The 24,427-nt window shown below is 38.8% G+C and overlaps 1 protein-coding gene across 1 annotated transcript in view; it reads left to right on the forward strand.

Annotated features, from left to right (window-relative positions):
* The first annotated feature begins 1,875 nt into the window (after positions 1-1,875).
* Positions 1,876-24,427, forward strand: part of CDKL2 (cyclin dependent kinase like 2) — a 46,424-nt gene continuing 23,872 nt past the window's right edge. Inside the window, 6 exon segments of the mRNA XM_036764970.1 lie at positions 1,876-2,043; positions 9,726-9,920; positions 14,567-14,745; positions 19,162-19,274; positions 20,690-20,829; positions 23,514-23,602. Coding sequence (XP_036620865.1) covers positions 1,876-2,043; positions 9,726-9,920; positions 14,567-14,745; positions 19,162-19,274; positions 20,690-20,829; positions 23,514-23,602 — 884 coding nt within the window.

Here is a 24,427-nt window from a genome sequence, read left to right on the forward strand (position 1 = left end):
TCCTACTTAAGTGCTGCTGAACTTAGTTTTTGGAAGTCTTACCTCCCTGATGGGGTATAGTACAAATTCATGTTATCCAGTCTCATCTAGGCCAGGTGGTCCTTTTAATCCCTCCTAATTGATTCTCTATGCCACTCCCCACAGAAGCTATTTCCAAGCCTTCTCTTCTTTTCTTGAGCCTCCTACACTTCTCTTCTCCCCCACCCCATCTGAAGACCTGGCCTCTTTACTGAGAAAATTACATCTACTTTTCCTAGGTTATTGTTAAATGCATGTGGGTGTCCTGAGCATAAAGCTGGAACTGGAAAACAAGATTAGAAGTTGTATGGGTGGGTAAAATAAAAAAAAAATACCACCTATCCTTAAAAAAAAAAGTTCTGGGGGGTGGGCCAGAAGTCTCAAGTACACAGAGCGTGGCTGGACAGCAGCCTGTGTGGAAGGGTCATGGGTGTTCTGGTGGACGACAAGTTCAGTAAGAGCCAGCAGTGGGAGAGACTTAAAAACACTTCCTTGATCTCAGACTGCTGCATTCGAAAAGGCATTTTCAGTGCCTAGAATTAGGGAAGTAATGGACTTCTTTACTCTGCACTGGTCAGGCCCTGTCTGAAGGATGTTCCTGGTACCACATGTCAGGAAGGAGATTGACAAAGCACTGGGCGGTGAGAGAGATGCAGATCAGGCTGGAGGAGGGTCAGCTGAAGGCGGGGCACGAATGGCCTGTAGAAGAGAGGCCTTATGGAGGGCATGATATGTGTCTTCACATAGAAGAACTATTAAGTGGATTAAGAAGTTAGGCACATTCTGTTTGGTTACTAAGGCATAATGAGAAGTGGTTGGTGGAAGTTTCAGAAAGGTTGGATTTTTAGCATGGGGGCAATGTAATGGCCCCTCTTAGTTCCCTCTTTAGCTTTAGGGAGTTTATTTTAGATGAAAAGCTCAGAGTTCAGCCACGATCTTAACACCTGGGTGGAGGTTGACTCTATGCTCCGTCTGTACATTTATATCTATCTCCCATAAACCTCTGGTCAATTTGTGGTTGGGGCAAAACTCAGTTTACTGGAAACATTTGGGTTAAAGTGTCAGACATGAGGAGGGGAAGTTGGGGAAAGGGCTGGACTTTTTGATGTGCTTTTCTCAGTCTAGGTCCCCCTATCCTGGTTGCCTTTAGAGCCAATGAGTGTCTTGGTTATCTCCCTTCTCTGACATATCTCTGTCCTTCCTTTACTTCAATCTTCTCCAACCTCTCCAATCCAGAGGCTCTCTCTTTTATACAAATTACTTACAGCATGATCCAGTCTCACACACAACCAGAACAGGTTGACCAGTCCACTTAACACTCTATTCTGACTATTTGATTCAATCAAAAAATGTCCTCGCCTAGTCTAGGCACCAGAGCCAAAATGGGATGCTTTCAACCCCGCCTTGACATAAGGAAAATCTTTCTGATTAGAGCTGTCCAAAAGTGTGATGCTGTGCTTAGAAATTTATTTTCACTGCAGGTCTTCAGGCAAGGCTGGATGTGTCTATTTGATTCAATATTGTAAAAGGAATTCCTCTTCAGGTATGGCCTAGAATAAAGACACTCTGAGGCCCCTTCCAAATCTGTGAGGAAGAGGAGGGAAGGAAAGAAGGGAGAAAGAAAGAGAGGGACAGAGAGAGAGAGAGAGGGAGGGGGGACAGGATATGCTTCTGCAGGCTGATCTTTGGGTAAAATTCCACTGGGGTAGGCAGAGGCAGCACTCAGGAAAGAGCCTCCAGAACCTGGGCACAGATAGTTGGTGGGTAAGCTCATGAAAATGAGTGTGCTGGATATTGTTAACCTTGTCTTCTGGTTTTCAGAACAAGACAGATTCCTCTTGATTTTGTTATTTTAAAATGGAGAAATATGAGAACCTAGGCCTGGTTGGTGAGGGCAGCTATGGAGCAGTGATGAAGTGTAGGAATAAAGACAATGGAAGAATAGTGGCCATCAAGAAGTTCCTGGAGAGCGAAGATGATAAAATAGTTAAGAAAATTGTCACCCGAGAAATCAAGCTATTGAAGGTGAATGAATGTGTATTTGTTGGTAAGATTAAGTCAATCTTAAATTTCAGTATTGCAGAAAAAAGTAGTTTATCCAAATGTCATGTATTAATATGAAATAGTTTGTTAAATTAAGAAAGTTTCTTAAAATGTTAAACCCAAGTAGAAGGAGAGATAATATGGAGAAATAAGACAGGTAGCTGCTGTTTTAGCAAAGCCAGTACCTCTGGGCAGGCTATGGAATTTGGGGTGTTTAGGATTTCACTGGAGGAAAGGGACTTTCTTGAGATTCTGGTATTTGTTTATATTTTGTGTTAAAATAATAAAAATAAATTGTGAAGACATTTAAAATGCCTTTTAAAATAAATTTATGAAAGATATTTTTGTTTTGATAATATGCAATCTCTCATGGATAATAGTTCTTGTGGGTGAAACTGGAAGAAGGCATGTGTGATTTGGGCTTTTAAAAGCATTTCATTTTATTTTAATTAAAAATCCAAAGAAACAAGATTTCTAGATTTAAAAAAATTAAGCATATTTCCCCTTAGGTGAGCCACTTCCCAAGCGTTTTCCAGACTGAAGTCTTTTGGACACTGGATCAGCTTAGAATTCTTTTCCCTTGGGCTCTGTGCCTCTTGCATGTGGCCTTATGATGAATTTCCCAGGGCCACGTCAGTCCAGTTTCTTTTGGGAGAGAGGGGCACAGGAGGACAGAAGGAAATGAAATATTAAAATGGTTTGAGTATAGGATTTCAAAGAGAAATGTGTTAATGATGATAGCAAATTAATTAAAAGCTTAAGATGGTTTGCCAGGAGAGTAAGTCTCTTATTATCCCAAAATCATAGGTAAGTATTTTTTTTTTTGCAAGACTGACTTAATGATATTATTATGGAACCTCCTTCCCTAAAGGTTTTTTCCTACCTTAACTCATTCCAGTGTTTCATTGTTCTTAAAAAAGAAAGTCCTGCTAATGTTTAATGCAGCTGTGAGATGTTGTGGTTAAATATCGACTAGATCAAAATGGAGTGTGTGTGTTTCTGTTTAAATTTAAAATCTGCCCTAGTAGCATGGCGGGCCTTTACTATTGCATTCTGCCAAAAAAAACTCCACTCTTGACTGTTACTTGCCTGTGCAAAAGGCCGTATCAAACTGTAATAAAATCTAAACCTTGATTAAAAAAGTTTTATTGATGCTAATTATTTTTTATGCATGTTCTCCCCTTGAAAATAGAGAAAAATAGTTAGGCAAAACTGACTGACAGACATAGACCACCAGAGTAACCCCAGAGCATGTACTGTTTGTCATTCATAGTCCTTTGCTTTTTGAGAGTAAGGAAGTATCTTTCATCAGCTGCCTTCAGAGCTCCATATTGACCATTGCGTTTGGACTGAATTCAGCCATCTTTTAGTATTGTGTTCGTTCATGTTGCATCAGAGATTGATTGATGGATTCTACTTTCTTTTTCTAAATTCCTCATGTTTGTTTTTTGTTATGGCACAGTAATATTTCATTACATCTGTAAACAACAATATATGCAGACTTTCCCCAATTGGTGGGTACCCATTTTGTTTCCAAGTAAACTTTTGTTTTAAAACAAATAAAATGAGATGATTTTGGAAGAGAAATGTGACGATTACTTTACATTCCTTTTTTTTTTGATATTGTCAAGATGCTAAGGCACTTTTTATGTGACACTGCAGATAAGCATAAGACAGAAGCATCCTAGGACAGTGGGAAAAGCATTGGCTCTGGAGTCAGAGTCTGGGTTCAAATCTTGTCTCTGATGTTTATTACCTGTGTGACCTTGAGTAAATCACTTAAATCCATGGGCCCATTTCCTTGCCTTTAAAAAAAACTGGGTGGATTGGTTGTTTCCTGATTTCACTAATGGTAGATAATTGGAAGGAAGTGATTTTCAAAAAGAGAGTTTGTTTTAAACCTTCTAGGCTTTGATGAAATGGCTTGACTTGTTACCTTAATATGCTTTCTTCAACCACCAAAGTACAAATAAGCAAGTCCAGAATCCTTCAAATCAAGGGAATTTAATATGAAGATCAGAATTTTAACATGAAATAGAAAAGGCAATTCTGAATGAGACACAAATGCAGATTATTAGACAGATGCATTGACTGCTCTTTTTGGATTATTTGTAAAAGGAGTAAGTGGATATAGAAGAGTTAGTGTGGTGTGTTGGCTAGAATGCTATACTTGGAAGTGGAAAGACCTGACATTGAATTAAACCTCTGATGATTACTGTGGGAGTACTGAGGCCTGCTGTAATGTCCTGCCCTTGCAAGACTGCTGCAGGGTTCAAACCTTAAAGTGCTATATCAATGTTATCTATTATTTTTCTTGGAGAAGGGCACAAAAACTCACATTTACACAGTGCTCCAAGATATAGTAGCATGCTTTCCTCATGATTACTTTGTAAAGCAAATTGTGCAAGTATATTTTTCACAAGTGAGGAATCTGAGCCCACTGAGGTCAGGTGACTTGCCCATGGTGTTCCACAGTCTAGTAAAAGTTTCTGAGCTTGGAATAAAAGTAAGGTCTTTTTAGGTTAAGATCAGTGTAATTTATATTTTACCATGCTGTATCCTAAGGGCAATATGGTGTTGGGCTTGGTGGCCTGGGCTTAGAGTCAGCAAGACCTGGCTTCAAGTCTTATCTCTGACACGTATTAATTCTGGGGCCATGGTAAAGTTACCTAATCCAAGTGTCTCAGGTAACTCTCCAAATCTACAGATGACAGATTGCTACACTGGAAATTCCAAACACCAATGACAAAGGGACAGAAATGATTGATTAAATCACATTCTAAATGTTCTTCGTCTCCTTGCTCTGTCTTGTGTAGATGGTTAGGCCCAACTCCCTTCCACAGGACTTGGCAATGTCTTAGGCTAGGTGCAACCAATACAACACAACATACAACTTCCACAGACAGGAAGAGCTTGTCATCCACGGGGACTCTCCTTTCACTTGGTCTCCTAAGGACTAATTTGGCTGCATCCTCCAAATTTTTGGTATGCTGTCTCATTTTTATCATTTTCTTTGATGAAATGACCAATTATTTCTGCTATTTGTAGTCTCTAAGTTCAAATCATTTATTAAAATGTTTTCTTATGATGAATTTTATCATCTTATGGGCAGTAAAGGATATGTTTAATATTTCTGCTTTCCTACATTTGTTTGTGAGGGTTTTATTACCCTATAGCACACACTCACTTTTTATAAAAAGTGCCACGCCCAGCTGAGAAATTAGTGTATTCCTTTGGATTCCTATTTAGTCAGAGATCTATTATATCTAGCTTGTCTAAAATTATATTTAGGTCCTTCATTTTTTCCTGTTTATCTTTTTGTTAGCTTTGTACAGTTTTGAAAGGGACACATTTAGATTGCCTACCGTTATGATAGTTTTGCTGTCAATTTCTTTCTCTAGTTGAATTAACTTTTCCTTTAAGTACTTAGATGCTAGGCCAGAAACATGAGATAAGGATCTATCTCATTCAGTTCAGTAAATTCAACATTTGTTAAGTACCTACTATGTGTCAGGCACTGTGCTGTGTTGGGGATACAAATAAGGAAAAGAAAGACAGTCCCTGCCTTCAGTGGGCTTACAATCTAATGGGGGAAGACAGCTTACAAGGGAATCTGGAAAGCAGGGTAGGAGTGGGCGGGGGGAAGACACCAGGGGACAGATGGAGAGGGGAAACCACAAAATAGAGATGTGTCTCACAAACATGAGATCATAGCGTCGTAGATTTCGAGTTGGAAGGAAGCTTTCAGATGATCTGCAGGATGTTCCTAAAGTATGGACACATAGGAAATGTGGAGTTATTGCATCGAGTTCACATGAATCTTATAAAGCGCATCAACCTTTGCATCACAAATGATGGAAACCGTGTTGAAGATGTTACTTGTTAATATTCCAATTAAATAAAATACTGAAAATTTCATTCATTTAATTTCTTGAAAATATGCATTTTTGCCTATGTGTCCAGACTTCAGGAACACCCTGTATTTGAGTTTCCTTAAGTTCCCAGAAAAGGAAACAGAGATTTAGAAAGACTGTGATTCTTGCTCAAGGTCATACAGGGAACAGTCTCAGTGTTTTAACTCAAGTTCTTTGACTCCAAATCCATCTTTTCCAGTTACCAACAATTCAGCTCCAAACAGAGTTGAATTGCTTAGAGGAGAATCTAAAAAATCAATGTAAATTGATGAAGATAGTCGCAGATTAAAACTTGCTTCCTAGTATCCTCATAGACTGAAACTATCTGGTGGGGAAAAGAGTGAAATTTTGTGAGAAATTAAGGTAACCGTTGCCTGACATAGACTTTCTGCCATTTAAGATTGTCCTAAATGCCCTTTTTCTTTAAAAGAAAAAAACCCCACAGAATCTCTGAATTGGAAAGAGCTTCAGAAGACATAGTTGAGCCCCATATCTGAATAAGAATTTCCCTTTGACAGCATCCTTTGATAAGTCAGTCAGCCTTTGCTTGAAGATAGTGGTAGTAGAGGCATGGGGGTGGTGTGGTGTTGGGGGGAGAACACTCTTAAAGCCTATTTCATTTTGAGAGAGCTCCAGTTCTTATGACATTTTTCTTTTTTTGTAAATAATATTTTATTTTTTCCAACTACATCTAAAGATAGTTTTCAACATTCATTTTTAATAAGATTTTGAGTTCAAAATTTGTTCTCTCTTTCTCCCTCCCATCCTACCTTCCCAAGAGGGCAAGCAGTCTGATATAGGTTATACATGTGCAAACATGTTAAACATATTTTCACATTAGTCATACTGTGAAAGAAGGAACAGAACAAAATCACAAAACAAAAAATGAAAAAAAGTGAAAACAGGCTTCAATCTGCATTGAGACTTCATAGTTCTTTCTCTGGTAGTAGATAGCATTTTCCATAACAAGTTTTTTGTAATTGTCTTGGATCATTGTATTGCTGAGAAGAGCTAAGTCTGTTGCACAATGTCGCTGTTATTGTATACAATATTGTCTTGGTTCTGCTCACTTCATTCAGCATCAGATCATGTAAATCTTTGCAAGTTTTTCTGAAGTCCACCTGCTCATCCTTTCTTATAGCATATCAACCATTTACCAAAGATTTGGTCCAAAGAAACAAACAGAATTAGTTTCCCCCTTAATCAAAGGTTTGTCCTAAGAGCAAACAGAATGGGATTCACCTTACCAAGTCTGACTAAGGAACAAACAGAATCAGGCTGTACGTGTGCTATAATGTGCTTATTTATTCTCATTAAGCCAGAGAATCATGCATTGAATGGGAGTCAGAAAATAATTCTGAACTCAAGGGTAAATAAGCTGAAGAAGACTCTTTATACACTTAGAGCAATCCCAACTCTGGATGCCTCTGTTAACCAAAATTATAGTCTCCATATGTGTTAACCATAATGTGACAAAAGAATTTCTTAATAGGATAGATTGTAAATACAATAAGATAAGAGAAGTGTCAAAGTGTAAATTGAAATTGTAGATCCAGGATGTCTGTGTTTCTTTTATCATTAACATGATGATATATATCTCATAACATAGCATAATATGTGTTCATAAAATACCAAGGCAAGAAAAGTCCTATTATTCAAGATAGTGTCTAGTTGAAGGGTGTCTTGCCTTGGACAGTCATACACAGAAGAATGCTCCTGATCAGCTTCTTCTGGCCTTGTAGTTGCTCATGCAGGAAGGGGCATTTTGGGTTGACCCAGAGAGCAAAACAAAGTATTTTTATTATGCCAGAGTACTGAAGGCATTATGGTAGGTTAAGCTCAGAGTGTGCCAAAAATGTCTTTCTCCTGATTGGTCAGTCCAGGTTTTAGGCCTTTTTCAGGTTATAGGGGGCTCAAAATGGTTCACAAGCACAATAGTATTCCATTATATTTATATGCCACCACTTTTTTTTAGCCATTCCCCAATTGATGGGCATCCCTTCAATTTCCAATTCTTGGCCACCACAAAAGAGCTGCTATAAATATTTTTGTACATGTGGGTCCTTTCCCCTGTTTTTATGATTTCTATGGGATACAGACCTAGTAGTGGTGTTACTGGATCAAAGATTATGCATAGTTTGATTGCTCTTTGGGCATAATTCCAAATTGCTGTCCAGAATTTTTGGATTGGTTCATAACTCCGCCAACAAAGCAATTTTCTCATATCTTCTCCAAAATTTATCATTTTCCTTTTCTGTCATATTGATAGGTATGAGGTGTTATCTCAGAATTGTTTTAGCTTGCATTTCTCTAATCAACAGTGATTTAGAGCGCTTTTTTATATGACTATAGATAACTTTAATTTCTTCATCTGAAAACTGCCTGTTTATATCCTTTGACCATTTATCAATTGGGCAATGATTTGTATTCTTATTAATTCTTATAAATCAATCTTGTAAATGTATTTGAGAAATGAGACCATTATCAGAAACACTGGTTGTAAACATTGTTTCCCATATTATTACTTTCCTTCTAATCTTGGTTGCATTGTTTTTGTTTGTGCCAAAACTTTTAAATTTAATATAATCAAAATTATCCATTTTGCATTTCATGTTCTCTGTCTCTTGCTTGGTCATGAATTCTTCCCTTCTCCATAGATCTAACAGGTAAACTATTCCTTGTTCTCTTAATTTGCTTATGGTATTACTCTTTATGTCTAAATCATGTATCATTTTGACCTTATCTTGGTATTTGGTGACATTTTTCTTTCAAGCAAATCTAGACTGCCCATATGTAACTCCACTTATTATTCTTTGTTTAGTCTTCTGGGGCCAGAAGAGGAAAAGTCAACCTCAGAATAAAATATTTGTGCAGGTTGATCATTAGCCTCAAACACTCATTCCTAAAAAAATACTTGCCAATAGGACATTGTCCTTTCTTGTCTCTTATTAAAGCAATATTCTCTTTGTTTCAAAGTGACATTACATTGCTGAGTCAGAGTCACAGATTTGGAATTCCTGAGCCCTGAGACTGTCTATTGCCACCTGCCCCTGTCAAGAATCCCCCTTCCTGGGAAGTAATGGAGAGACGAAGAAAATTTGGAACTCATAATTTTTTAAAATGAATGTTAAAATTTGTCTTTACATGTAACTTGAAAAAATAAAATAATATTAAAAAAAAGAATCCCCTTCTCCGACAACCATATATCTTCTTGTCTAACGGAGCCAGTTGCCTCCAGGGGCAGCCCTTTTCCTGCTGGGATAGCTTTGATTGATGCCAAGTTTTTCCATATATCCAGCCTCTCTGCAGCTTCACTGCCTTGGTCCTGGTTCTGCAGTCTGTCAGCATACGAGCAGAACGGTCTCTTCCACAGGAGGCTCCTTTATATACCTCTCCCTAATATTCTCTGAGATGAACATCATCAAGTCTTCATACGAATCCTCTTGTTCTCCACTTCTGTGAACATTCTTCAGTTTATCTGTGCCTTTCCAAAAGTGTGGTGCCAACAATTATCCCCATACTTTAGATGTGGTTTGACCAGTCCAGAGTATAAGGACACCGCAGCCTCTCTCATCATGGACACTATGCCTGAGGGCTCTGGAATGAGAGAGAAATCTCATCGGATACTTGGCTGCAATACAATTGGAAAGACGTAGGCTTTCTTGTGTAATATCCTTTTTGGATTTTCTTTATATGACTATAATTTGACCTTATTAATGGAGAATTTATTACTTTTTTTTAATTTAACAGCAATTGAGGCATGAGAATTTGGTGAACCTCCTGGAAGTATATAAGAAAAAGAAACGATGGTATCTGGTATTTGAATTTGTGGACCACACTATACTTGATGACTTGGACCTCTTTCCAGATGGACTGGAATATCAAAGAGTTCAAAAGTATTTGTTTCAGATTATTAAAGGAATTGAATTTTGTCATAATCACAATGTAAGTATTCAGTTTAAATGGGGTCACATGGTTGGGAGGAAAGAGAACTAGATTTGGCATTAGGGAACCTAGATTTGAACCCTGTCTCTGCCACTTACTGTCTGTGTGACCCTGAGCAATCAACCAACCAGCCAACTAATCAACGAGTATTTACTGAGTGTCTTCATATGCCAGGCTTTGTGCTAGTTAGGTGCTTGGAATACAAAGGTAAAAGAAGGACGCGATCCTTAGTTGTAATGAGTTTAAATTCTAATGAGGGATAAAAAGGACTTTTTATCTATGTGTGTATAAAATAAAATAATACTATATATAATATAATATAATATAATATAATATAATATAATATAATATAATATAATATAATATAATATAATATAATATAATATAATACAATATAATACAATATACAATATACAATATAATATGTAATATAACATATAAATAATATAATATTATATTATGTAACATAACATAATATATAATAATATAATAAATGTAAAGCTAATAAATCCACATACATGTGAAATAACGAATACAAGATAGTTTGGGAGGCAAGGCATTGTCTGTTGGAGGATCAGGAGAGGCTTCTGGCAGAAAATGGTGCTCACACTGTATCTTAAAGAAGAAAAAACTCTATGAGGCAGAGGAAAGAAGAGATGCCTCCCAGGCCAGCGTAAGGATATATGTGGTGAGCAGAGGAAGTCCAGTCACTATGGATGGCCAGGTTGTCTTCCACAAAAGGGGTAGTGTGGGTGGCCTATGTGATCCGTAAGGTCTTTTCCAGCCCCTCGTGTGTGATCCGAAGGACAGACTGGGTAGGTACCCACTGAATACTTACGTTAGACATCCAGCAGAGTTCACTGTCATAATATTCCTGCTTTTTTTGTACCAGGGTACAGAGACAGGCTTTTATTTGGGGTGTTTTCTGCTTGCAGCTTTAGAACGCATCCAAAAACTGAAGTTGCTTTTCATTGTTCTCCCTCACTCCTGAACATTTCAAAATCCTTCAGGTGTTTTTTTTTATAAGAACCCCTTTCTATCAACTCCCATAAAATGACCTACAACAAGAAATGAGAGTTCATATAATGATTCCATTTACAATACAAAATCAATTTTAAAACACAAAGTTGTCGACCCTGCAAATACATTTTTTGAAAATTTGAGTTTGTGCATAATTTTCTATTTTCATACATAGTTACACTTGCTTACAATATGTACTTGGTAATGTTTTAGGGGAGTGAAACCCCCTGAGTAAGCTAGGAGGAATAAAAATCTCCGAAGGGCAAAGTTAAAGTTGCTGCCATATATGTTTTTTTTCTCCAAATGATAGTAATCATATATAACTGATTTACATTTGCTTTGCAACTGTTAACATTTACATAAATTAATTTCAGCTCATTATATGTCACCTTTTAGTCACTCCCTCACTCTCTCTGAATCCTCTGAAATTCTGTTTGTCCAGTCTTTCCCATTCATTTTTCCTTTTATATGTCTGTAGTTAGTATATGGGGCAGCTAGGTGGTGCGCTGGATAGAGTGCTGGGCCTGGAGTTAGGAGGACCTGAGTTCAAACACTCAGACACTAGCTGTGTCACCCTGGGCAAGTCACTTAACTGTTTGCCTCAGTTTCCTCAAATGTAAAATGAACTAGAGAAGGAAGTGGCATACCACTCCAGTATATTTGCCAAGAAGACCCAAATGGGGTCACAAAGAGTCGGACACTGAAACAACTGAACAACAAAAGTTAGTGTATACTTCTGGCTTTCTTTTTTTGTTTTGCATTATTTCATAAAAGTCCTTAATTTTTCTTTATTTTCCTCAAACTTGTGAATCTTAATTACACTATATTATGTCATTTTAACAACGCACTACCATTTATTTGTCCATTCCTCTGTTAGGTTGCTTCCAGGTGTTTTAAGTTATAAATAATGCTGCTGTGAACATTTTGGAACAAACAACTCCTCTAATTTTTTTTTTAAATAACACTCTCCATGTATTTTGTTGACAGTAGATGAATCAGAGAGGCTGTGTGCACAGGTTTTACTTTGAGCCGACAGGTTGCTGCCTGGAAACATTCTATATTGACAGTTCCCCAAAGGATGTGAGTCTTTATGCCCACAAGCCTGCGTTGAATTTCATTGTTTTACGTTATTTCCGTCAATTTGGTGGTGTCTCAGAGTTGTTTTAAGCTGCATTTCCTTGACTGTTACATGGCTTGAGTGTTTTTTTCACATGATTATTAACAGCCTACATTTCCTCTTTTGAAAATTGTTAATATCCTTTGGCCATTTACCTTTTATTTAGAAATTACTTTTGTAAAATTTAACAGTTATTTATATGTTTTAGATTTAAAAATTTTTACCTGTCATGTTTGCATAACTATTTTTCTCTAAACTATTTTTTCTTCACAATTTTTCCCAATTCTTCATATTTGTTGTTTCTTATGACAGTAATATTTAATTATATTCACATATCACCATTTGTTCAGCCATTCCCTAGTTGATGAATACCCACTTTTCTTCAGGTGTTTTTTTTAATTTCACAGACAGAGGGAACGCCTTCCTGGTAAAGAAACTCTCTCTACCAATTCTATTTAGCACCAGCTTTAGAACACAGAAAGATGCCTGAGGCAGAGATGTTAATTGACTTATGGTTCAGCCTTACCTAGCTAGTATGTCAGAGTCAGAACTTGAACCCAGCTCTTCTGCCTCCAGGGTCTGCTTGATTCTGCCTTTCTCCCACTGCTTTCCTTTCACTAAATGTGCTCCTAGAAATATTTTCGCACCTGTGCCTTTTCCTGTTTTAGCTTTCTTTTATACAGCAGCTTTCAATCATAAGATTCAATTTTCAACTCTTTTCAAACGATTCTTAGATCTATTGATCCAGCCCTAAGTTCTTTTCTGACCTCTAGTCACATTGGATATTGTGGATTGGATGCCCCACAAACCATCTTAAACTCATCATGTCCAAAATGGCGCTCAGCTTTCCTCCCAAATACTCCCCTTTTCTGCACTTCCCTAATACTGTAGAGGGCACTGTCATTCTTCCAATCACCCAGGCTGAAGCTTCAGTATCACCTTCTCTAGGTATCCTCACTCTCAATCCTCCAGTCAGCTAGCATTTCTAAAGCACTTTCTATGTGCCAGGCAGTGTGCTAAGCCCTGGGAATACAAACACAAACCATATATGTATGTATGTATTTGTGTTATTTTTTTTAATCCCAACCTATTTTCTCTTTGTGTTTTTTTCCCTTGGAGAGCTCATCTCCTCACGTGGATTTACCTGTCATTTCCATTGAGATGTCTCCCAAATCTCTCTTTCCCACTTACTCTCCTGTTCTAAGATTCAGTCCCATATTTCCAGATGCTTACCAACATTTTGGTTTGAATATCTTAAACCCAAGATATCCATAGACTTTCCTTCCTTGCACCCCACCCCCAGACATCTTCTTTCCTTTCTCAATGAATTTAATACCTAACTCACTGTCTTTCTTCCTCATCTCTTGCCCTCATACTAGGGGATTTAAATGTACCCTCTTAAATAAAACCCTACAATTCTAGGTCCTCTTTCTACTCATTTCCATGACCTATATCTCCACTCCACCTCAGCAACACACAGAGATGGCCACACTCTGAGGGACCACAAATATTTTCCTTCCATGTCCATCTGATCATAATCTTTTCTCTTTCCATGTCTCCTTATACTTCATGACCCCAAAGCTTGCTCTCCATCCTCCTTGTGATCCTCATTCACTCCACCCCTCAGTTCTTTCTCAGGCAGAAATCCATATTTTTCTGACATCTTTCTATTGAATTGTTGTTTGACCCTTTTATTAAGGTTTTAAGTGTTTATGTCGATTTCCCTAAAACTAGATGAAAAATACAGTGAGATTATAGACTATATTCTTATATTTCTTCATATTTTAAAATTTTATTTTTTATTATGAACTGAACAAACACAAACATTATCACAAAGAATATATATGTATATATATATGCATACATGTATGTGTATATGAAATTATAAACTTGTATTATGTTTTTTTAAAGAATATGTTACATTTAATATGGTAGGAGCAAAACTGCCCTCTTTATTAGTCCCCTTCTGAACCTCCTTTGGTCTCTCCTGTGTATTTTAAAAAATGCTTCATTGACGTTTGTATATTTCTTTTCTTTTTTTATATCAATGTCACTACCCACCAACCCCTCTATCCCCCGAGTAGAAGACCTCCCATGCAACAAGTATAATTAAGCAAAATAAATTAACATATTGTCTATAAATGAAAACATATCTCATATTGAATCTTTAGCCGATTATTTCTCTGTCAGGAGGGAGGAAACGTGCATCTTCATCCATTTTCTCAGGTCATGATTGGCCACTGCCTTGGCTGAAGTTCTGGGTCTTTCAAAGTCCGTTTACTTTATGGTATTGTAGTTAGTGTGTAGAGTGTTGTCCTGGTTCTGCTCACTATTCCGTATCAGTTCATATAGATCTTCTCAGATTTCTCTGAATCCGTCATATGTGTTATTTCATATGGTGCCGTACCTCAGTGAATATCACCATGGTTCTCAGGACAGTGCATTACACTTATTGATTTGATGCCCAAGCATACCCCTGATTTTTCTCATGCTATGCTTTCTGACTTAGATTATACACAGAGATATAAAGCCAGAGAACATACTGATCTCTGAGTCTGGAGTAGTGAAGCTGTGTGACTTTGGATTTGCTCGCACGTTGGGAGCTCCTGGGGAAGTGTATACTGATTATGTGGCGACTCGTTGGTACAGAGCTCCAGAGCTTTTGGTTGGAGACATAAAGTATGGCAAGTAAGAAATCATGAAGTACCTGGGGAGACACTTAACTCTCTGTCTGGGGAAAGTCTTGAGCGGCTAATCCAATAAATTACCTTCCAAACATTGAAAGGAAGCTTTTACTGAAGGCAAGGAAAATTCATTAAGAAATGTCTACATTTTTGCCACTTTATCATTAAGCAATTAAAATTACTTTGATGAATTATTCCTAAGAGTAATTTCTGAGACAGATTAATAATGTTAACTTCTTTTTAGTAAAATGTCAATTTGTAGTAAAATGTCAATTAAATAACTTGCCTGTTTCTCATAATATGTTAATTTTTATTTTTTTTTTTTTTGGTCATAAGACCTCATAATGGTGGAAGGGGAGGGGCATCTTCTTTGCATCAAGGAATCCCAGCTCCAGGTTCATGCAGAGCCCTGAATATTACATGTTGGGGGCTCATCTGCTATCTGAGGGGCTAGTTCCAATCAATGCTAACTGTTCAATGAGAGCTCCACATGTTTAGGGCTCATTGGAATTAGATTTCTTTTGAACTACTTTGCTTGTCCTTTTGTCAATTGAGTTTGGACCTCCATTTTGAGTGACCTTTGGTTTCACAGAGATCCACTGGAAAAAAAATTGGGTGCCCTATATTTTGCAGGGATTCCTGGAGATATTTTTTCTGGACCTGTATCTGAATTGCTGTATGCATTGACAAGGATCTGTTGGAGAAGGGTATGGGTTGGCCAGGTACTGGAAGAATCTGGAAGAATTTTCACCCAGTTTGTTTTCTTACCTGAGGGTGAAAGGATGATTTTCAGTCCATCTCAGGTCCCTAATCTGTGTTGGGAGATTTTCATGAGCTCTGGGACTATGCTTTCCCTCAAAGAGGGTAAGCACTTTTCTCATCCTTTCCCTTCTTTCTTTCTTACTCCTCCTGTCCTATCTTTCCTGTCCTTCCTTCCTTCCTTCCTTTCATTCCTATCCTTTCTTCCTTTCTTTTCCTTTCCTTTCTTTTTTCCTTCCTCTCTTTTTTCCTTCTTTCTTTCTTCTTTCCTTTTCTGTCTTTTCCTTGGCTCTTTCCTTTTCTTTATTATGTCCTTCATTTTCCTTTTTCCTTCCTTCCTTCCCTTTTTCCTTCCTTCCTTCCTTCCTTCCTTTCTTTTTCTTTCTTTCTTTCTTTCTTTTTTTCTTTCTTTCTTTTTCTTTCTCTTTCCTTTTCTTTCTTTCTGTCCTTCCTTCCCTTTTTCCTTCCTTCCTTCCTTCCTTCCTTCCCTCCCTCCCTCTCTGTTTCCTTCCATTTAGGGGCAGCTAGGTGGCACAGTGGATAGAGCACTAGAGTTAGGAAGACTTGAAGTCAAATCCAGCCTTAGACATTTACTGTATGACTCTGGGAAAGTCAATTCAATTCTGTTTGCCTCAGTTTCCTCATCTGTAAAATGGAGACAATAGCACCTACCTAACAGGGTTGTGAGTTTCAAATGAAATCATAATTAGAAAGAGTTTAGCATACTGCTTGCTATAGCATGCAGTAAACACTATATAAATATATTATTGCTGTTATTTTTGTTGTCTACTTTAATTTTGTTTTCCCAGTTGTTTTTGGGTTTGACCAGTGCCTTAAAAGTACCAAGCAGGTAGGCTGTGATAACCTATGAAAGTTTTGTAAAGTGTTATTTGTTGCTGGGATTTTATTACTTTTTATTTAAGAGTGATGGTAACCTCCAGACCCAACAGCTATGGTAGGTAGGTCTGGGCTCTCAGTAAATACTATTTATCAGGGCCTGATAGAGCACTATGCCTAATGGACTTTTGCCTGGATTCTTTATGACATCCAGGAGTCTGTTAGAAATTGTGCCACGTGGATTTTCTTGAGACTCTTTAGTGCAGGACACTCAGGGAAGACATTTGAAAAGACAGTATTTGAACCTCCTTAGGTCTCCCGAGGATTTTCCAGAACTGGGGATATGGGTAACATTACAAGATGTCTTCCGTTTGATTTTCTTGGGATGGTAAATGTATAAATGGAGACAGAATGTCATGAGGGGAATGGAGTTCCACCTGATCTGCTGAATTGGGACTTTTGGCAGCCAGCACAGAGAGCTTGCATGGGATGGGCTGGTAGGGCACCTTCTCATGGAGCACATGTAGGAACAGACCTTGGCTCCTTCTGTGTTCTGGCCTCTTGCTAAGGGACACGTGCAACAAGAGGCTCCTTGCAGATTCCTTGGTCCTTGTGATGCTGTGGATGTGTTAATGATGACTGGGGACTGTGCCAGGACTCAGATGTTCAATGGAATGGCTCTCTCCCTCTCTCTGTCTCTCTCACTCTCTCTGTCTCTGTCTCTCTCTCTCTTTCTCTCTCTCTGTCTCTCTCTCTCTCTTTCTTTCTCTCTCTCTCTGTGTCTCTGTCTTTCTTCTTTCTTTCTCTCTCTCTCTCTCTCTCTCTCTCTCTCTCTGTCTCTCTCTCTGTCTTTCACTCTTCCTCCCTTTAGAACATCTGTCTTAGGACCCAAACAGAAAGAAAGATGGGGATTTTTCTCCTTTATGCCCTGTGCTCATCCTGCCCACAGCTACAGCAAATGCACGTATGCCAGCCGAGACGAACCTGAGACTAGACCTCACGCTTCTGCTTTATGCTTCTTTCCCTGAGCACAGGTGATTGAACAGCAATCCAGAGAAGGGTGTTTCTAAGCTTCGTGGGCTGAGAGCTCCTGGGTCCAGGTGCTTATTACCCAGCGGCAAATGTTCTCTGCAGCAGCTCCTTGGAGATGACCTCTGAGGAGCAGACGAGCCCTGCAGGCTATGTTGGCCACAAGCTTGCTTGAGTGATGCTCTGGGGGTGTAGATCTGAAATGCCTGTTGGGTTAGCTACCAGCCACCCTGGAGAGTAGGCTAAGAGAGCGGGCTTACTGTATCATATTTTAATGCACAAATTAGAACCTTTTGTGTTTTAAGCATTTCTTTTGTGATAGAGTAATTAATGTTGTCCAATCCCTAATCTACATTGTCCATTGATTAAATTTTAAAGGGCCACTTAATCCATTTTAGGGAGATCCTAGATATGAGCCATTCACAAGCTTTGTTTTTAGAGATTTTCTATCTTTTGAGGGTAGGGAGACAGGAGACTGGAGTCCCTGGCTCACACAGTCTATGTTCACGTGAACTTGGCTTTAAAAGAGGGGATCAGGCCACTCTTGTGCTCTCTGGTTTACTATGCCCCCACCTTAGAGCTTAAGTCTTAGGAAAGTCTTTAATCTCTGTGGATCCCAAGTGACACAATCCAAAGAGAGGAAGAGAGAAAGTGGAAGAGGGTTCAGTCTCTCCTCTTACAGTCTCTTGCATAAGTGGCACCTTATGACCCAGTTTCCAGCTTCTCACAATCATGAACCTCTGGCTGCATTCGATCTCAGCAGGAAGCCAGAGCTTGCTTGTTACCAGTAGGAGCTAAGGCCTTTCCTCCCCCAGGCCTGCTCCATGGGGTAGCTCCCACAGGTGCCAGGCCAGCTGATCAAGGGAGCTGTCCTGATCACTCTCATGGAATTATTGGTGAATAAGATAATAATGTTATGATTACAGAGCTTTCTCGAGAGAACAAGGCAAAGTGTTATCCCAAGGTATTATAATAAAACCCTCAATTTTCTAGTACTATCTGGAAAGAGATTTCCCACAAGCTACTTTTTCTAGATAACCGATGATGTTCCTTATAGACATCAAAATATCTTCATTTTAACCATTGTTGATGGGTTTTTTATGTCTGCTTTTTATACTTCACCCCCTCTTGGTCTTTTCTCTCTGCTTTCTTTCTGCTGTCACTAACTCCCTCCAACACTGAAATGAGTCCTCCTCTGCTTTTAATGATCCATTTTTGTTAGAGTGGAGGTTCGTACCCCCTTTTGTGTCATAGACCCTGGGGACCCATCCCAAGGTGAAGCTGTCTCAAAATAATATTTTTAAATAATAGAAGAAAATGGCAAATTTCAGGTAGATATTAGTGAAAGTGAAGATACAATTTTTTCCCATCCAAGTTCACAGCCTCTGTTGACCTCTCTCCACTGACCATTTGGGAGTCTGTGGACCCTAAGTTAAGAACTAGAGGTGCAGTTATATGCAGTGTAAAAAATGGGTTCTGAGGGCTAAAGGCATTCTCATATAAAATAAAATCTTTGGACATTGTGACAGATACTTCTGGGGATTAGAGGCCTTTTTTATTTACTTCTGATTCTTTGGCAATATTCATTTGGTTAAGGTTGCGAGAAGTTTATCACCTGAGTTAAGTGGGGTCTGGATAGAAAATTATTTTCATGAGCAATTTGACATATTTGGATACAATTCTAAGTATCAAGAGTATAAAATAATAGGCTGGATGAGTAATGCTGTAGGGATTATTTCATTAAGTAAACTGTAGATTCCTGAGCTTCTTATACCCATTTTTCCATTTCTTTCAGGGCTGTTGATATATGGGCCATTGGTTGTTTGTTGGTTGAAATGTTCATGGGGAGACCCCTTTTTCCTGGGGATTCTGATATTGATCAGCTGTATCATATTGTGAAATGTTTGGGTAAGACTTTTTACTTGCATTTTAAATTTTACCAGAGATGGGAGGTGAAAGCTGAGTTTAGTCAACAACCGATGTTTTGTCCAGGTTGATTTTGATCTCGGTCGTATCCCTTTTAAATTTAACTAACATTTCCCTGCTCCCTCCTTTTGTGGGGAATAATAACTGCAGAAAATGATGGGTTCTTCTGCAGTCTGGGAAGATCTCAAAGACTGACCATTGGATTCTTTATACACATATTAAATCTAGAGTTTGGAAAATAGAAATAAAAGAGTAATTTTGATGGGTGATCTAGTTTTCTTTGGAAATCAACATCTCATGTCTAAGATGGAAATCCAATAGAGCAAGAATTTTTTAATGTTTCGTGTTTTCTACATTGGTATTCTTATCAGGTCAGTATCATGCCATTCTAATGGAAAAAGAGAGATGTTGAGATAAGAACTTGATTACTAAGATACAAAGTCAATAGGAAAAAAATTGTTTTTTGAGTTGTGATTTCATTGCCATAAGGAATTCCTGATGAGGAAAGTCTTCTACCAATGCAGATTGGCAGTAGTTCTACGATTTAGAGTACAAGAGAGTTGCCTTGGGCACAGCGAGCTTGTGACTTACCCAGGGTGACCTTGCAGAGGCAGAGCTTGAACTTGGATCTTCCTGAATCTGAGGCTACCTTCTCTCTTCAGGGGCCATGGTGCCTCTGTAATTCTTAATAAAGGATAATTATGACTTACTTTTGGGCAGGTAGGTGGCACAGTGGATAGAGCAGAGGTCCTGGAGTCAGGAAGACTCATCTTCCTGAGCTCAGATCTGGCATCATACTACGCTCACTAGCTGTGTGACTCTGGGCAAGTCACTTAACCTTGTTTGTCTCAGTTCTTCATCTGTCAAATGTGCTGGAGAAGGAAATGGCAAACCACTCCAGTATCTTTGCCAGTAAAACCCCAAACTGGGGTCATGTAGAGTCAGAAACAACTGAAAAACAGCTAAAAAAATTACTTACTTTTAGCATTCTGGTTGCCCTACACCTAACATATGCATTACATTTGGTGAGTTTTACATGATTTTAGAGCCCAAACCTCACAAAGCTGCATTTTTCAGTCATCTGTGTGCTCTGTCCCCACTTCATTTCTACAGCTGACATACTGGACAGAATGTTGCGCTTGGAGTCAGAAAGAGCTGGGTTCAGATCTGGTCTCAAGACATTTATTGTGTGACCCTGGCCAAGTTAACCTCTCTGGGCCTTATTTTCCTATTTGTAAAATAAAAATAATTAATAGTCATAATAGCACTTATCTCTCAGGGTTGTTGTGAGGTTTCAGTTAGGTAATTTTATAAAGTGCTTTGTAAACCTTAAGCCGCTCTATAAATGTTAGCTGTTATTGCTTTGTGTAGTTACTGGGTGCTGTTTTTGCTTTCAGGTAATTTGATCCCAAGACATCAGGAACTGTTCTATGAGAACCCGCTCTTTGCCAGCGTGAAACTGCCTGAAATGGAAGAAGCTGACTCACTTGAAAGCCGCTGCCCAAAGCTCCCTGCAGTGGTGATCGATCTAGCAAAGGTAAGGGGTGGTCCGCTTTGTTTGATCCTACTAGATGGCTGCAATGGATCCAGAAGGGCCTTTTTCCTCCCCTGGGCCTTGGTTTTCAAAACAATCCTGTGAAATAAGTAGAAAAATTATCATTAGCTCCAATCTTCACGTGGGGAAGCATTCTTAGAAGCTGGGCGCTACCCAGGCTTTTGTTGCTTAGGAAACCTCAAGGTGGCACATAACTGTGAGGAGTTGTTGCTAATGTGGATGGGTCCCTGGCCTAGTCCTCCCACTTCCCTTCCAGGTGCACAGAGGCCCGTAGGAAGCTCAGTTTCACTTTGAAGGGTGTTGGAAATACAACAGAAATACCATTTTATCCTTATGGTGCTTCTGCCCCTTAAATATTGTATATGATTCTGATTCCTAAACCTTAAGAAAGAAAGGGCATGGAAGTATGACGTTTAAAAAGTTCAAGGGATGTAATTGCTGGGTAATTTAATCATTTTATTAACAAGACTAACATGTTTCTTAATAAAAGAGGTCAGTGGCACTCTTGAGTGCCAAAGACCTCTCATGGTGGTGGGCTCACAGTTTATATGCTCTTGGAAGAATAGGTGTTCCTGAGGGTGGCAATCAACTCTGACTGGTTAACAATTAATGAGAAAATGAATATTACAATGAGAGGTGGTCTACATTACAATGAGGGTCTTGAGGCAGTGACTTGGATCACCTAAGTCTTGGTCAAAGAGGCTTATCAATTTCCATATCACCTGTCTGACAAAAGGGAATATCTATGTTTTCCCAGACCTGTCTGAGTAAACACAATGAGCAAGAATCCACAGTCTTGCAGAAAATTTCCCACACTGGTTGTTGTCTGGATGAGGAAGCAGAAAAAGGGAAAAACTTGGTCCTGAGTGAATAATTAGTTATTAATACAAGAGAGAAATAACCATTTCTCTCAGAAGCTAGGGAAATGATGTATGTGAGGAGGTCTCTTCACTTTAGGAAAGACAAGGGAGCTTGGCTGAACATCCTAAGACTGTGGATGGCATTGGTGAGGTGACTATGCACTTGTTCACCAAATCTGGAAATATCAGGAGGAGGGCCTTTGGAATTTGACCAAAATGGGATGAATCAAAGGAGGTTCTCTTTTGCTCAGTGGACTATTATTCATTTATGGAACTCAGTCTCAAAAATGAAATAGGCTTAAAACATGGATACAAGAGAAGCACTATCAAGCTCATTTCCAGGAAGACAATTTTGTACTTTCCATGTTAAGCCTTGGTTGGGAACAGAATCTGGGGCCCAGTGGGTTGTGAGTTTGGTTTGTTTGGCAATTCCTGGGTTCCTGTGTGAGAAAATCTATGTGAAAAGACCCTAGATGTAGCCTGATATTAATAGTATACATCATACAGATATAATGTGAAGGGAAAATCTCCATAATCCAGGAATCTATTTTTGGAATGTGTTTTAAAAATGGCTTTTTTGGAATGTGCTTTAAAAAATGTGTAAATCTGTGGTCTGTGTTATTTTGTGTTAGGAAAAGAAATGGATTCTCATAACAGATATAACATTTATTCCTACTTATTTTTCTCTTTAAAAAGTCCTGGATTATGTGAGCCCTGGTTATGGTGGAGAGAAAAATGCTAGGGATAATGTACAATAGAATGCCTTCCCATTCAGTCAGACTGCTTGTGTGTCATCGAGAGATAGCTTTGTACAGTTTCTAAAGTGCAAGCAGGGAGCTCAGGTATTAGAATCCTCATCTTACAGAAGAGGATACTGACTCAATGTAGAAATACATTACCCAAATCAATAAACATTCAATAACCACTTACTACTCTGTGCAAGGCCTTGTGTCTTGTTAATAAGAAGCAGAGAAGCCTCAGGCACCAGCGTCTGACTTGATTTCAAGGCTAGAACTCTTTCCAGTTCAGTGCACAGTGTTTTGTTTTGGGGTATAGGGAGAGTGTGAGTGTGTGTGTGTGTGTGTGTGTGTGTGTGTGTGTGTGTGTACCATAACTATGTTGCATCATCTAGATTCAAGGATAGTAATATCAGGTGCTTAAAAGAGATCAAACTTTGGTGTGATAAACCCCTGCCCTAAGAATATATACAATTGGGAAACTCTGAGATATTATTAACCAATTATTAATATTAAATGTTAACCAGTTATTAATCATAATTTAACTTACTTGTGGATCATGGGTCTCTGTTTTTCAGACTTCTTTTTACTATAATAACACATGTTGAAATTTGGGGGAGTAAAGCTTAGTACCTGGTAGGTGCTTAATTGGTTGACTTGAGTAGGAAAAAAAAAAGGTTGGGATATATGCCTCACTCTATTGCTCTTCCTTCAGCCATATCTCTGTCATTCCTCTGGAGAAATTGTCTTTTGGCATAACTTTTACAGGTTTTTGGCCTCCTGATAATTGCTTCATCTTTACAGATACCCTTTGTTATTTAAAATTGGATATTTTAGGGTATTAAGAGCCCCTCATACATTTCCTTTAGTGATAAACACAAATATGATGGAAGAGGGATGCCCCACACTCCTCACTTCTAACTAACGTGATGAGGGAGAAGGTCTGTGACCTGATACATGTCTCTGGGCCGGGGGCGGGGCAGTGGGAATGCCAAGGGGTATAGGACATCCCTCTTACTGTAGACATTTTTTCTTTGTTTTGAATAAAAGCCTTTTCTTGATGTTTCAGAAATGTTTACAGATTGATCCTGACAAAAGGCCTTTCTGTGATGAGCTCCTACACCATGACTTCTTTAACCAGGATGGATTTGCTGAGAGGTGCGACACTGTGTGCTTTTTTCATCATTAAAACATGCTGTGGCACAAATAAGACCACAGTTTTGGTTATTGGGCAGATTGTTTGAGGTTATTTCTCACTTTTCAGAGCAGCCGATCCCAAAGTGCCAGTGAATATAATGATCTGTTAGCATAGTCATGGGGAGCTGCATCAGGGATGGGGAGCAAGGGGATTTAGTCTGAGGTAAGGAGATGGGGAGGGGGCTTCAAGGATACCCTGGACACTCCCCCAGTTTCCACAGTCTGGGGACTTTACAATTAAGCAACCCAGATGAGATCAGGCTACCTTTGTGACCCATGCATAGGAGGGAGTGGGGGGAGATGTCCATGTCCAAAAGAGAGGGGCACAGTTCTTAAAAGCAACATTTATAAGAATCCACAGAAGAGACAAGGGCCTTGAGAATCTGAGAGCACAGGTCCTGCTGACTTTACAAATGCGCACACAAGAGATTTCTGTTTTCTTCAGCATAAAACAGACCAGGCAGGCCTTTCTTATTTCTAGCATAGGAATACATTTTTGTGCATGAAATTAGTGTGTGTAAGCATTTAGCAATACAATAAATGGGAAAGTAGGTAAGGCAGGTTAAGTACAAGTGAAGAATTCTTTTTCTACTATAAAAGCATGTAATAATGGGAAAAGAAGATGGATGGGTCATGTGGTGAGAGCGAGGGATGACCAGTGGATAGTCAGAATGCTCCACTGGTCCCCTCGTGATATGGGAAGAAATCAAAAGGTTTCCAGCACATTAGGAGGGCCTCTGTGGTAACCATTCAAGAGAACACAGACGAGAATCTCACAGAGGAGGC

Source organism: Trichosurus vulpecula, chromosome 6 (genome assembly GCF_011100635.1).
Source record: "Trichosurus vulpecula isolate mTriVul1 chromosome 6, mTriVul1.pri, whole genome shotgun sequence".
Classification (NCBI taxonomy): domain Eukaryota; kingdom Metazoa; phylum Chordata; class Mammalia; order Diprotodontia; family Phalangeridae; genus Trichosurus; species Trichosurus vulpecula.